We start from the raw sequence: 13,646 nt of genomic DNA on the forward strand, positions 1-13,646 counted from the left end.
CCGGTTGGGGGGTTTTGGGGAGCAGGGGCTGCACAATGCCCAGGGAGCCCCCCCTAGGGTGCAGGAGCTGGGGAGCACCCATGGGAGTAGGTGGGGGGTGTTGGGTGCACCAGCTTTGGTTTATCTGCTCTGGGAGCCTCCCCGTGGGGGTGCTCATTGCGGGGTGGTTTTGGGGTGTCCCCTGACCTGTCTGTCTCCCCCAGGACAAGAACCGGAAGCTGAGGCCCCTCTATGACATCCCCTACATGTTTGAGGCCCGGGAGTTCCTGCGCAAGAAGCTCATCGGGAAGAAGGTACGGAGGGGATGGGGATGGGGACGGGGTCCTCGCCTGTGCTGGTGGTGCCATATGTGTCCTTATGGCTGACCCAGGGGCTCTCCATGGGGAATCATGGATGCACCCAAAGCTGGAGCACCCATATCTGCACCCATTTCCTTATGGGTGACCTGAAGGCTCTTCTTTTGGAACTGGGGTTGCACCCAAAGCTGGAGCACCCAAAGCTGCACTCATTTCTTAAAAAATGGGTGACCTGGGGGAGCTCCAAGAGGAATTGTGGATGCACCCAAAGCCAGAGCACCCAAAGCTGTGCCCATTTCTTTATGGGTGGCCCAGGGACTCTCCATGGAGAATTGGGGGTTGCACCCAAAGTTGGAGCACCCAAAGCTGCTCCTGTTTCTTTATGGGTGATGTGGGGGTTTTCCGTGGGGAACTGGGGGTGCACCCAAAGCTGGAGCACCCAAAGCTGCACCCATTTCCATATGGGTGACCCAAGGGCTCTCCATGGGGAACTGGGGGTGCACCCAAAGCCGGAGCACCCATATCTGCACCCATTCCCATATGGGTGACCCAAGGGCTCTCTTTGGGGAACTGGGGGTGCACCCAAAGCCGGAGCACCCCTATCTGCACCCATTTCCTTATGGCTGATTCCATGGCTCTCCATGGGGAACTGAGGGTGCACCCAAAGCTGGAGCACCTGAATCTGCACCCATTTCCATATGGGTGACCCAGGGGCTGTCTGTGGTGAACTGGAGGTGCACCCAAAGTCGGAGCACCCATATCTGTACCCATTTCCATATGGGTGACCCAAGGGCTCTCTGTGGGGAACTGGGGGTGCACCCAAAGCCGGAGCACCCCTATCCGCACCCATTTCCCAGCAGCACCACGTACCCGCGTCGTTTTCCATTTCCCTTTGTTTCCTCGGCATATTTTTCTGGGCTGGTTTAGAGCAATTCGCGGGGATGAAGAATATAATGTGCACTTAAGCGCTCAAGCACATGCTCAGGATGCAATTTTCAAATGCTCATAAAACGGTCAAATAAAATCAATTTCTCTCGTGGCGCGGCCGCTCGCTGCCGCTCGGCGAGGACTATTTCCATGCCTAATTGCCTCTCGCCGTTTCACAGCCCTGTTTATATATCACCAAAAAGAAGAAGGCAAAAAAAAGGGGCGAAAAAAATAGCAGCTCGTGAGACTTTTCGCATGGGAATTTGTCACTTGGCGTAGCCCAGCGCGGCTACGAGGACGTCACTGGGATGTGGGGAAGCTCCGGTCTCTGACATGGGAACCCGGAGTGGGGTTTGCGATCTCACCCGATGTTGCTCAAAACCGCCCTTTTTCTCCCCAAAACTGTTTGCGTTCGCCGTTGCACATTTGCAGCCGGGAGCTGAGGGCGCACGTGGCCGAGGGCTCCGGTCACCGTGTCCCCAACGTGGCTGGGGACAGGGCCAGCGCTGCCGGAGCCCGTGGTGCTCGTGGTGCTGCCCGTGACGGTCCTGTGTCCCTGTGCCCATAGTGCTGGGGCAACTGTCCCCAAGCTGTCCCCAAGGCCGTTGGTTTCTCTCTGTGTCCCCCATGTCACCACAGCTGGGGGTAGGGCCACCTAGCCAGAGCCCTGGGTTCTCATGGTGCAGTTTGTGCTGGTCCTGTGTCCCCTGTCCCCAGCCCTGAGAAGCTGTCCCCATGCTGTCCCCAAGGCTGGTAGCTGCTCTCTGCGTCCCTCATGTCCCCACGACTGTGTCTGGGCGACATGGGCCACTGTGCTGGGGAGGAGGATGAGGGTCTTGCCTTCATCCTGGGACCCCCAGCAGGGTGGGCAGCAGCATGAGGGACGGGCAGGAATGGACAGGGACAGGCAAGGACGGGCAGGGATGGGTAGGGACAAGCAAGGATGGGCAGGGACAGGCAGGGATGGGCAGGGACGGGCAGGGATGGGCAGGGACAGGCAAGGACGGGCAGAGATGGGCAGGGACAGGCAGGGATGGGCAGGGACAGGCAGGGATGGACAGGGACAGGCAGGGACAGGCAAGGACGGGCAGAGATGGGCAGGGACAGGCAGAGATGGGCAGGGACGGGCAGGGACAGGCAGAGATGGGCAGGGACAGGCAGAGATGGTCAGGGACAGGCAGGGACAGGCAGGGATGGTCAGGGACAGGCAGGGATGAGCAGGAATGGGCAGGGACAGGCAGGGATGGGCAAGGACAGGCAGGGATGGGCAATGACGGACAGGGACAGGCAGGGACAGACAGTGGCACATCCTTGCTGCTCGGCTGCCGTTCCACCGCTGTTGGTGACAGCAGGGACAGCTGCCACCGTCCCCTGCCCAAAGCGGCCGCTTGGGAGCCGCTGACCCCTAGAAACAGAAACAAAAAGCCATTTGGCCGCCACCTCCCGTGTTTGCAGCCCCCAGAACGTCGCGGCTGCGCGCCGGGCTCCTGCGTCCTGGGCCGCCTCTTTTGCTTGCTCAATATTCCCTTTGTCAGCTCCACGTTCTTCACTTCAGATTAATTTAATGGAGGATAAGTGATGAAAAAAATAAACCCCTTTCCCGTTTGTAATCAAAACAGTTCCCGGCGGCCGGCGGCGCGTCCTGATGCGAAGCGACAGCGCGGCGCGGGGCGGCTCGCCCTTGCTCGGCACCGCCGGGCAGCGGCCGGCGGCTGGAGGCAAAATCCCACTTTTCCCACCCCTTTTTGTTCTTTAAGGTGCTTTTCCAGCCCACGCCGGCGGGACACGGGACGGGGACGGTGGCACCCGCGCTCGGGGCTGCCCGTGGTGTCGGCAGCGGCGCTTTGCAGGGGTGGCCTGGGGAGTACTGGTTGTTTTGGGGAGCCCTGCCTGTTTTGGGGAGCCCTGCCCGTTCTGGGGAGCCCTGCCTGTCCATTTCAGGGGCCGCCGCCTGTTTGAGGAGACCTGCCCATTTTGGGAGCTCTACCTGTTTTGGGGAGCCCTGCCCATTTGGGGGAGCTCTGCCTGTTCTGGGGAGCCCTGCCTGCTTATTCTACAGAGCCCTGCTTGTTTTGGGGAACCCTGCCTGTTTTGGGGAGCCCTACCTGTTCTGGGGAGCCCTAACTGCCCATTCTGGGAGCTCTGCTTGTTTTGGGGAACCCTGCCTGTTCTGGGGAGCCCTGCCTGTCCATTTCAGGGGCCCCCACCTGTTTGAGGAGACCTGCCCATTCTGGGAGCTCTGTCTGTTTTGGGGAGCCCTGCCTGCCCTTAGCAGGGAGCCCTGCCTGATTTGGGGACCCCTCCCTATTTGGGGGAGCCCTACCTGTTCTGGGGAGCCCTGCCTGCCCTTTCCAGGCAGCCCTGTCCATTTTGGGGACCCCTGCCTGCCTGTTTTGGGGACCCCTGCCCGTTTCAGGGAGCCCTGCGTGCTCCAAGGACTCCTGCCTCTTTTGGGGACCCCTGCCTGCTCTGGGGACCCCTGCCTGCCTGTTTTGGGGACCCCTGCCCGCTCCAGGGCCCCTTGCCTGTTTTGGGAAGGCCTGCCTGCTCCCGTGTCCCCTGCCACCCCCTGAAGCGTGTCCCCTCCCACAGAGCCCCAGGCCGATCTCCTGGGTCCCCCGCAGATCCATGTGTCACCAGTGTCCCCTGTGCCGGCCTGGCTCTGGTGTCCCCGGGGGCTGCAGTGGCCCCCCCGGCTCCACCGAGCACCTTGTGGCCCCTTCTCCTCCCCTGTGTGGGTGTCAGGAGTGATGGGTGCCGAGCAGTTCTGGTCACACCAGTGTGTCCCCAAGGAATGGTGACATGGGGGGATGCAGGGGGCAGAGGTTTGGGGGCTGCCCTGTGCCCCCCAGTGTCCCTGGATGGGGGCTCCCCTGTGCCCTCCTGCCTTCCCGCTGCCCTTGGTGTGCCCGCCGAGCGCTGGCACGGAGTGACAGTGTGACAGCCCCGCGAGGGATCGCCGCTGGCAGCCGCTCCGGCGCAGCGCGGTCGTCCCCATCACGATTGATGAATTAAATATTAGGAATAATTAGGGCAGGAGGAGATTTTGCTCTCGCTGCCGGCGCTTCAGCAGCCGCTTCCTCGGCTGCAAGCGCCGCGTCTCTGCTGGGCTTGGCTGTGCCGTCACTGCTGCCTGCGCCGGGGCTGCCTGCGCCGAGACTGCCTGCACGAGGGCTGCCTGCACCAGGGCTGCCTGCACCGGGGCTGCCTGCGCTGGGGCTGCCCGCACCCAGTGCTGCCTGCGCCGGGGCTGCCTGCGCCGAGGCTGCCTGCACGAGGGCTGCCTGCACCAGGGCTGCCTGTGCCACTGCTGCCTGCACCAGGGCTGCCTGCACCCAGTGCTGCCTGCACCAGGGCTGCTTGTGCCACTGCTGCCTGCGCCGGGGCTGCCTGCACTGGGGCTGCCTGCATCGGGGCTGCTTGCGCCGGGGCTGCCTGTGCCGGGGCTGCTTGCACCCAGCACTGCCTGAACCAGGGCTGCCTGCACTGAGGCTGCCTGCACCCAGTGCTGCCTGCACCAAGGCTGCCTGTGCCACTGCTGCCTGTGCCGGGGCTGCCTGCACCCAGTGCTGCCTGCACGAGGGCTGCCTGCGCCGGGGCTGCCTGCACCCAGTGCTGCCTGCACTAGGGCTGCCTGCACCACTGCTGCCTGCACTCAGTGCTGCCTGTACATGGGGCTGCCTGCTGGGAGGTGGCTTAGGGCTTGTCTCAGGGCTGATGTGTGATGTCCCTGCACCCTGGGGACTCTGTTCAGGGATGCTGTGCCTGCACCCTGGGGACCCACCCCATGGGTGCTGTCCTTGCACAGCGGTGACCTTGCCCCGTGGGTGCTGTCCCTGCACCCTGAGGACACTGCTCATGGGTGCTGTCTTTGCAGAGCAGCGACCTTGCCTTGTCGGTGCTGTCCCTTTGCCGTGGGGACCCTCTTAAGTTCTCTGCTTGGTGGGGACCCTCCTCATGGGTGCTGTCCCTACACCCTAGGGACCCTCCCCATGGGTGATGTCCTTGCTCAGTGGTGACCTTGTCTTGTGGGTGCTGTCCCTGCATGGGGGGGACCCTCCTTGTGTATGATGTCCCTGTGCTGTGGGGACTCTCCTCGTGGGTGACATCCTTGCACAGTGGTGGCCTTGCCCCATAGGTGCTGTCCTTGTGATGTGGGAACCCTCTTCAGGTCCCTGCAAGGTGGGGACCCCCCCTGTGGATGCTGTCCCTGCGCTTTGGGGACCCTCCTTGTGGGGGCTGTCCCTGCGCCGTCGTGATGCTCCTCATGGGTGCTGTCCCCGAACCCTGGGGACACTCCTTGTGTCTGAAGTTCTTGCACAGCAGTGACCTTGTCTTGTGGCTGCTGTCCCTGCAAGGTGGGGACCCTCCTCATGGGTGCTGTCCGTGCACCCTGGGGACCCTCGTGGGTGCTGTCCTTGCACCGTGGTGACCTTGCCCGATGGGTGCTGTCCCTGCCCCCTGGGGACCCTCATGGCTGCTGTCCTTGCACCGCGGTGACCTTGCCCGGTGGGTGCTGTCCCTGCCCCCTGGGGACCCTCATGGGTGCTGTCCTTGCACCGCGGTGACCTTGCTCCCCAGTGCACGGTGGCAGCTCGGCAGGGCTGCTGTGACACTAGAGGGAGCTGCGCTTTAGGAATTGTGGAGCTGGGGATACCCCCCACCCCCTCATCCCACCTCACTTCCCACCCCACCCAGGGAGCGGGTCCTGCCACCCCTGCCATGGTGACACCCCCGTAGCTGTCCGCTGTCCCCACCTGCCCTCGCGGTCCCTCTGTGGACACAGAGCAGGATCTGAACAAGCCGCCCTCGCCCCTCACTGGTGTGAACTGGGAGCTGCTGGTGCGCAAGGTGCCAGCAACCCTGCCTGCCCTGGGACGGTCCCCAGGGCTGTCCCCTGCCTGTCCCCTGCCCACTGCGGCTGCTGCGGTCCCCGCGCGGGGGCACACGTTGTGCCAGCGAGGATGAAAGTGCCCTGGCCGCAGTGAGACGTGTCCTCAGCCGCCCTCCTGTCCCCATCCCGTCACCTCGCGGTGTCACCTCCTGTGCGCGGGCAGCGTGCCGGCTGGCGCGGGCAGCGTGCCATTTAGTGCGGGCAGGAGCTGCTTTTTGGGGTCAAACGCCTCAAAAGCACCATCTTGGCACGATGAGATCCCCTGAGATCCCACGGTCCCCTCTCCCCTCCTGTTGGGGTCATCACCCCCCTCCCAGCTCCTGGCCGGTGACGTTCATTGGAAATTCATAGATCTCCTGGTATATCACACTCTGGGCTGCCTATGGGACATCTCTTGTGTTGCTGCGTGGTGCTGGGCTTTGCTTTTGCGGATGTCTGTGGGTTTTTGGGGTGAGCGGGGCCTCAGGGACCTGGGGGTGGCCACGGTGCCAAACACCACCTCCCCCCATGTGCCGTGTCCCCACGCCATGTCACAGAGCTGCACCACTGCTTCCCCCCAGCCCCGGCAGCAAAGAGAAACCGCTGCCATTGCTGCCTGCGATAGTTCTTCATGTCCCCTTCCCCCTGGAGAAAGCACCGAGGGGACAAAAGGCAGAAATGTCCCCGCGGTGGCCGCTGCGCCTGCGGTTCGTGCGGCATTTACCGCGTACGGGCTGCGGGAGCCGCGGCCGAATTCCCAGGGCCCGCCAGATGGATGGAGAACATTACATTTTCTCTCTTGCCCTTTCATCAAAGTTTCTAAAGCCGGGGTTTTTCCAGCGCCTTGTGCCTCCCGGTAACAGACCCCATTTATTTTTCTTGACTTCTCTGCTGGTTGTTGCTGTGCTGACGTGGCACACGGAGTCACAGCATCACAGAATAGCGGAGAGTCAGGGGTTGAAGGGCCCTGGAAAGCTCATCCAGTGCAATCCCCCCATGGAGCAGGAACACCCAGATGAGGTTACACAGGAAGGTGTCCAGGCGGGTTGGAATGTCTGCACAGAAGGAGACTCCACAACCCCCTGGGCAGCCTGGGCCAGGCTCTGACACCCTCACCCCAACAAGTTGCTTCTCCTCTTCCAGTGGAACCTCCTGTGTTCCAGTTTGCACCCATTGCCCCTTGTCCTGTCACTGGTTGTCACCAGCAGAGCCTGGCTCCATCCTCCTGACACTGCCCCTTTCCATATTGATCCCCAGCAATGAGTCCCCCCTCAGTGTCCTCTTGTCCAGCTCCAGAGCCCCAGCTCCCTCAGCCTTTCCTCACACGGGAGATGCTCCACTCCCTGCAGCATCTTGGTGGCTGCGCTGGACTCTCTGCAGCAGTTCCCTGTCCTGCTGGAACTGAGGGGCCACAACTGGACACAAGATTCCAGGTGTGGTCTCCCCAGGGCAGAGCAGAGGGGCAGGAGAACCTCTCTGACCTACTGACCACCCCCTTCTAACCCACCCCAGGTCCCATTGGCTTCCTGGCCACAAGGGCCCAGTGCTGGCTCATGGTCACCCTGCTGTCCCCAGGACCCCCAGGTCCCTTTCCCCTACGCTGCTCTCTAATAGGTCACTCCCCAACTTACACTGAACCTGGGGTTGTTCTACCCAGATGTCAGACTCCACACTTGCCCTTGTTCTATTTCATGGTGCCGGAGCTGCCGCGGGACCCGCACCCTCAGGACCGACCCGGCGCCGCGGAATTTGCCCGGTGGCGCGGGGTGATCCGGCTGCCATGCCGGTATGGATTTGCTTCCCGCGGTGGAATAGATCTGCGGCGCTGGCCAGCATGGGGACAGCTCCCGCGGCACCGCCGCTGCCCATCGATTCGAGCGCCGGGCACGCACTGCCCGTTAAGCAGCTCTTTTTTAATTACGCCGTCGCGCAGGCAATTGAATGGAGTCCAAATGGGCGCTCTCGGCCCTTTCCTCTAATTAGCTGGGGGGGATTAATCATTCGGATGAAGGGAGACGGCACAAGATAACTCAGGGAAAAATACTCTTTGTGCACGGGAGCGACTCAGTCCCTTTCCTAAGGAGTTTTCTGCCGCTGATGGGGAGGCTGCAGGTGGGGGGGCAGCTCTCATTGGGGTGCCTGAGCAATTTTGTGCCTCTGGTTTGGGGGTAAGTTCACCCATTCACCAGCCTCAGTGAGGTGTGAGTCCCCCATCCCCAGCCCCAAATCTCAGCACCACATCCTGCTCTGCCAAGGCAAAGGGACTCTGGGGACACCTGGTGCTGCCGTGGCACATGGGGGTCACCCGGTGCCACACGGTGCCACAGCCAGCCCATGGGTTTTTGGGGGTGCAATCACGCCAGCTCAATGGGGAGGTTGATAATTAGAGACTCGGGGGGCTACGTGTGGCCCATGCTGAGGGTCCTCGCCCTCCGTCCCCATCCTTGCACCCATTTTTCTGCAGAGCTTCAGCTTCTCTTTAACACCTGGGGTTTTCTTGGCAACGCCGCTGGGGACGGGGGCTCAGCAAAGGGACGGCAGGAACGCTCCCCGGCACGCTCCTTTGGGGTCACCCAGAGCAGCATCCCCAGCACCGGCGATCAGAGCTGGCAAAACGGCTTTAACTGCAAAAAACCACGGACACGGTGTGGTGATGCCACCTGCCCAGGACACGGCGCGGTGATGCCACCCGCCCGGAGCACAGTGTGGTGATGCCACCTGCCCGGGGCATGGTGTCGTGATGCCACCCGCCCGGGGTGCAGCTGCTGGATTTTTTGGCTCCCGAACTGCACAGTTTTGCTTTTTGGGCAGGATTTTGCTTTTCAAGACCTTCTGGAGATCTGGCTGCTCCGCAGTGCCAGGCGGGGGATCTGCTCCCACCCGTGTCCCGGTGGAGGTCCCGGTGCAGGGCGGGCGAACCGGGCACTGCCGCAGCCTGAAATGGCTCCTGACGAGAGCAAACGGGGCTGTTCACGCGTCACGAGCAGAAATTTGGGGCTGTTTCCTCTCTCTGCATCAATTCTCCTCCTCCTGCCGCTTCCTCACATGGCTTTTCTGCGGCTCTGACAGAGCCGTGTCCCAGCAAGGTCAGTCCTAGCCCGGGGCTGCTCGTTCGGCTCTGCTGGGCTCGGCTTGGCTGGGCTCGGCTCAGCGCGGGGCTGTGACCCGGGGGGGCTCGGTGCCCCCGGTGAGGAGGGAGCGCAGAGCCTGTGGGTGCTGCCGGCTCCGCTTTCGGCAGCGGTTGGGGCTCCGGGGGGGCTGCTTGGCAGCGGGGGGGCCTGGAGCATCCCCATGTCACATCCCCGTGTCACATCCCTGTGTCACATCCCGGTTCTTCACATACCCCCTAAAGAGGGACCATGTCAGGAGGATGCGGGGAGGACTGGGGGTCCCGCTCTCCCCCCGCTGCCTCCTGCAGCCCCTCAGCCCGCTGGGCAGCTCTGAGAGGTGACAATGCGGCGTCATGTCCCACCACGTCCCATTGGGCTCTGTTGGGGTGGGGTGAGCCCCTCACAACAAGGAAAGACCTTGAGGTTTTGTCAGCGCTGGGCACTGGGGAGGACAAACCTCGGATCCTGGGGTCAGACTTGGGCCCCTCAGCTCAGGGCTCAAAATGGCGGCCCCAGGGGTGGCAGGATCACCTCAGTGCACAAAATGGTGGCACCAGGGCCACCCAAATCACCTGAGGGGTCAAGAAAGGCCTTGAGGTGCTGGAGCGAGTGGAGAGAAGGGAACAGAGCTGGTGAGGGGCTGGAGCACAATGTGATGGAGCTGAGGGACCTGGGGGCTCAGCTGGAGAACAGGAGCTGAGGGGAGACCTTCTGATCTCTGAGCTGCCTGAAAGGAGCTTGGAGCCAGGGGGGTCGGGCTCTGCTCCCCAGGAACAAGCGCCAGGAGCAGAGGAAACGGCCTCAAGTTGCGCCAGGGGAGGTTGAGGTTGGATGTGGGAACAATTTCTCCCCAAAGGGCTGTGGGGCATTGGAACAGGCTGCCCAGGGCAGTGCTGGAGTCACCAGCCCTGGAGGGCTGGACAGACGGACATGAGGTTCTCAGGACATGGGGCAGGGACAGGGTGGGTTATGGTTGGACTCAATGATCTGGGAGGGCTTTTCCAGCCCTAACAATTCTGTGAACCTTGCTCTTGTAGAGTGGGAAGAGACTCTTGCACCAGCGCCCAGCTCACCCCAGCGGTGTGTCCCCAGGGCCGGTCCCAGTGCCGGCTGGGCTGAGCAGGACACGAGTGTCCCCATGGCAATGGGGGGACCCCATGTCAGCACCCCCTGGGCTGCGGGACCGCCCGAGGGTCAGTGCCGGCTATGGTTTCCCACCCTGTGGGGGTGAGAACAGCTACTTTGGGGCTGTCTGCGGCGCAAATGGGGGATGTGGGTGCAGTTTGTGGGTGGCATCAGCCAGGTCCCCGCTGCCCCTGCTTGTGTCCCCAGATTGGGGGAAATAAACCAGGGAAGAATCAGGGTGGTGGGACTGTCTGGGCTCCCTCCAGCAGCCCTTGCTGGTACTGGGAGCAGCGGTGTGCTATGGTGCAGATGGGCAGGACCATGGCGGAGCATTGCCGCACCCATGGGTGCCCTTCCCTGGCTGGAGCTGGGCTCGGAGGGGACCGTCCCCTGCCCCGGGGGCACAGCAGGGAGGAGGGGGCCAGGCTGGGTGCAGATGGCAGGGGTGGGTGGCAGCCCAGACGTGCTCAGCTATAATTACCACCTGCAACGCCCGCAGATCTCCCAGCCTTTCGGCGTCACAAACTCGCAGGGACTATTTTTACCTCCCCTGCCAGCTCGTGCCGCGTGTCACTGGGACCGTGATGCTGGGGACTGTGTGCTGGGAACCACATCCCTGTGACCGTGATGCTGGGGACAATGTGCTGGGGACCACATCACTGGGACCGTGATGCTGGGGACTGTGTGCTGGGGGCCACATCACTGGGACCGTGATGCTGAGGATGATGTGCTGGGGACCACATCACTGGGACCGTGATGCTGGGAGCGATGTGCTGGGGACCATATCACTGGGACCGTGATGCCGGGGATGATGTGCTCGGGACCACATCACTGGGACCATGATGCTGGAGACAATGTGCTGGTGACTGCATCACTGGGACCGTGATGCTGGGGACTGTGTGCTGGGGACCGCATCACTGGGACCATAATGCTGGGGACTGAGTGCTGGGGACCGCATCACTGGGACTTTGATGCTGGGGAGGATGTGCTAGGGACCGCATCACTGGGACCGTGATGCTGGGAACAATGTGCTGGGGGCCACATCACTGGGACCGTGATGCTGGGGACTATGTGCTGGGGGCCACATCCTGGGGACCACATGCGAGGGACTATGTTGTTGGGACCGTGATGCTGGGGACAGCTTGCCAGGGGCCATGTTCTGGAGGCCACATTCTGCAGGAGGTGCTGAGACGGAGCTGGGGGTGCAGGGGGAGCCCAAAATGGTTCTGGGGGTGCAGGAGGTACAGAGCTGGCGCTGCAGATGCTCTCAGGTGTTGGTGACACTGTGACCTCCGTGTCCCTTCTCCAGCCAGGGCCAGCACATGAAGCCACTGCCAGCGGGCGCTGGGGACAGTGCAGAGGGTGGCATGGCCGGGATGTCCCTTGTGCTGGGACATGAGGAGCAGCGGGGACAATGTGTACTTGGGGTGTGTGTCCCTGCCCGTTCGCTGCCTGTCATTGCTCCGAGCTGGTGGCCGTGCAGGGGACACTTGGGGTCAGCTGTCCCCAGGGGCTGCGGACTGAGCTGCTAATTATGGGAAGGCTTTAATTGCCGGTTTGCAGCCGGCTCTGGTGCCGCCCTGGGGAGGGAGTTTTGCTTTTGTGACTTGTCAGCTGCAGCGGCGCTGGCATCGTGTAGCAGGGCACACGCCAGCTGTGTCACTGCAACTGCCGCTGCGCGGGGGACGCAGCGCTTTGCGATGCAACGCTTTGCTGTGCAACATAATGCGACACGATGCAGCGCTTTGTCGTGCAGTATAACACAATGCAACACTTTACAACGCAGTGCAACACAAACCACCGCTTTGCACTGCAGCATAATGTAGTGCAGCGCACCACACTGCAACACATAGCAGTGCAATGCAATACAATGCATTGTAATGCTGCAGCACGATGCAACACAGCACTTTGCAATGCAACGCGATGCAACAGTGTGATGCTTTCTAGTACAACACAACACGGCACTTTGCAGTGCAATGCAACACTTTGCAGTGCAACACAACGCAAAGGGACACAATGCAATGAAACGCAACACTTTGCAATGCAACGCAGCCCTTTGCAGTGCAATGCAACGCAGCACAATGTGCCGCAATGCAATGCAACACATGGCAATGCTTTGCAATGCAAGGCAACGCAGCACTTTGTGGTGCAGCGCGACTCAATGCTTTGCAATGCTATATAACACAGTGCAACACTTTGCAAAGCAATATAATGCAACACAACCCTTTGCAGTGCGATACAGTGCAGCACAATGCAATGCAGTGTGATGCAACAGCGTGATGCTTTGCAATGCAGTGCAACACAGCACTTGGCAATGCAACACAAAGCAACGCTTCGCAGTGCAACGCAACCGTTTGTAATGCAGCACTTTGCAACACAACACTATGCAACATAAGGCAACACGTTGCCATATAACGCGATGCAACACAATGCAATGCAACGTGCTGCAACACAGCGCGATGCTTTGCAATGCAACACAGTGCAATGCTTTGCAACGCACTGCGACACAACACAGCACTTTGCAGTGCAGCGCAACACACTGCAGCACTGCACAGTGTGGTGCAACGCAAAGCAACACCTTGCAGCGCAATACAATGCAACACTTTGCAGTGCAACACTTTGCAATGTGATATACCACCACGCAACACTTTGCAGTGCAATATAACGCCACACAACACTTTGCAATTGATGTGACACCACACACCACTTTGCAGTGCAATATAATGCTACACAACACTTTGCAATGCGATATAATGCTACACAACACTTTGCAATGCGATATAATGCCACACAACACTTTGCAACATGATGTAACGCCACACAACACTTTGCAACGCAGTGTAACACCACTCATCGATTTGCAACGTGATGTAACGCCACTCAACGCTTTGCAACGCGATGTAACGCCACTCAACGCTTTGCAACGCAACGTAACGCCACTCAACGCTTTGCAGCGCCATGTAATGCCACTCAACGCTTTGCAACACAACGTAACGCCGCTCAATGCTTTGCAACACGGTGTAACACCACTTAACGCTTTGCAATGGGATGTAACACCACTCAACGCTTTGCAACGCGATGTAACGCCACTCAACGCTTTGCAACACGACGTAACACCACTCAACACTTTGCAGTGCTACGTAACACCACTCAACGCTTTGCAATACGATGTAACACCACTCAACGCTTTGCAGTGCGATGTAACGCCACTCAACGCTTTGCAACATGATATAACGCCACTCGATGCTTTGCAATGCCATGTAACGCCACTCAACGCTTTGCAATGCGACGCAACGCCACTCAACACTTTGCAAC

General features: G+C 60.8%; 1 protein-coding gene across 1 annotated transcript in view; it reads left to right on the forward strand.

Annotated features, from left to right (window-relative positions):
• SND1 (staphylococcal nuclease and tudor domain containing 1) overlaps positions 1-13,646 on the forward strand; it is a 131,748-nt gene that overhangs the window by 46,185 nt on the left and 71,917 nt on the right. The window contains 1 exon segment of the mRNA XM_080363608.1: positions 204-293. Within this exon segment, the coding sequence (XP_080219734.1) occupies positions 204-293 (90 nt within the window).

This window comes from Nesoenas mayeri (genome assembly GCF_963082525.1).
Source record: "Nesoenas mayeri genome assembly, chromosome: 1".
NCBI lineage: Eukaryota > Metazoa > Chordata > Aves > Columbiformes > Columbidae > Nesoenas > Nesoenas mayeri.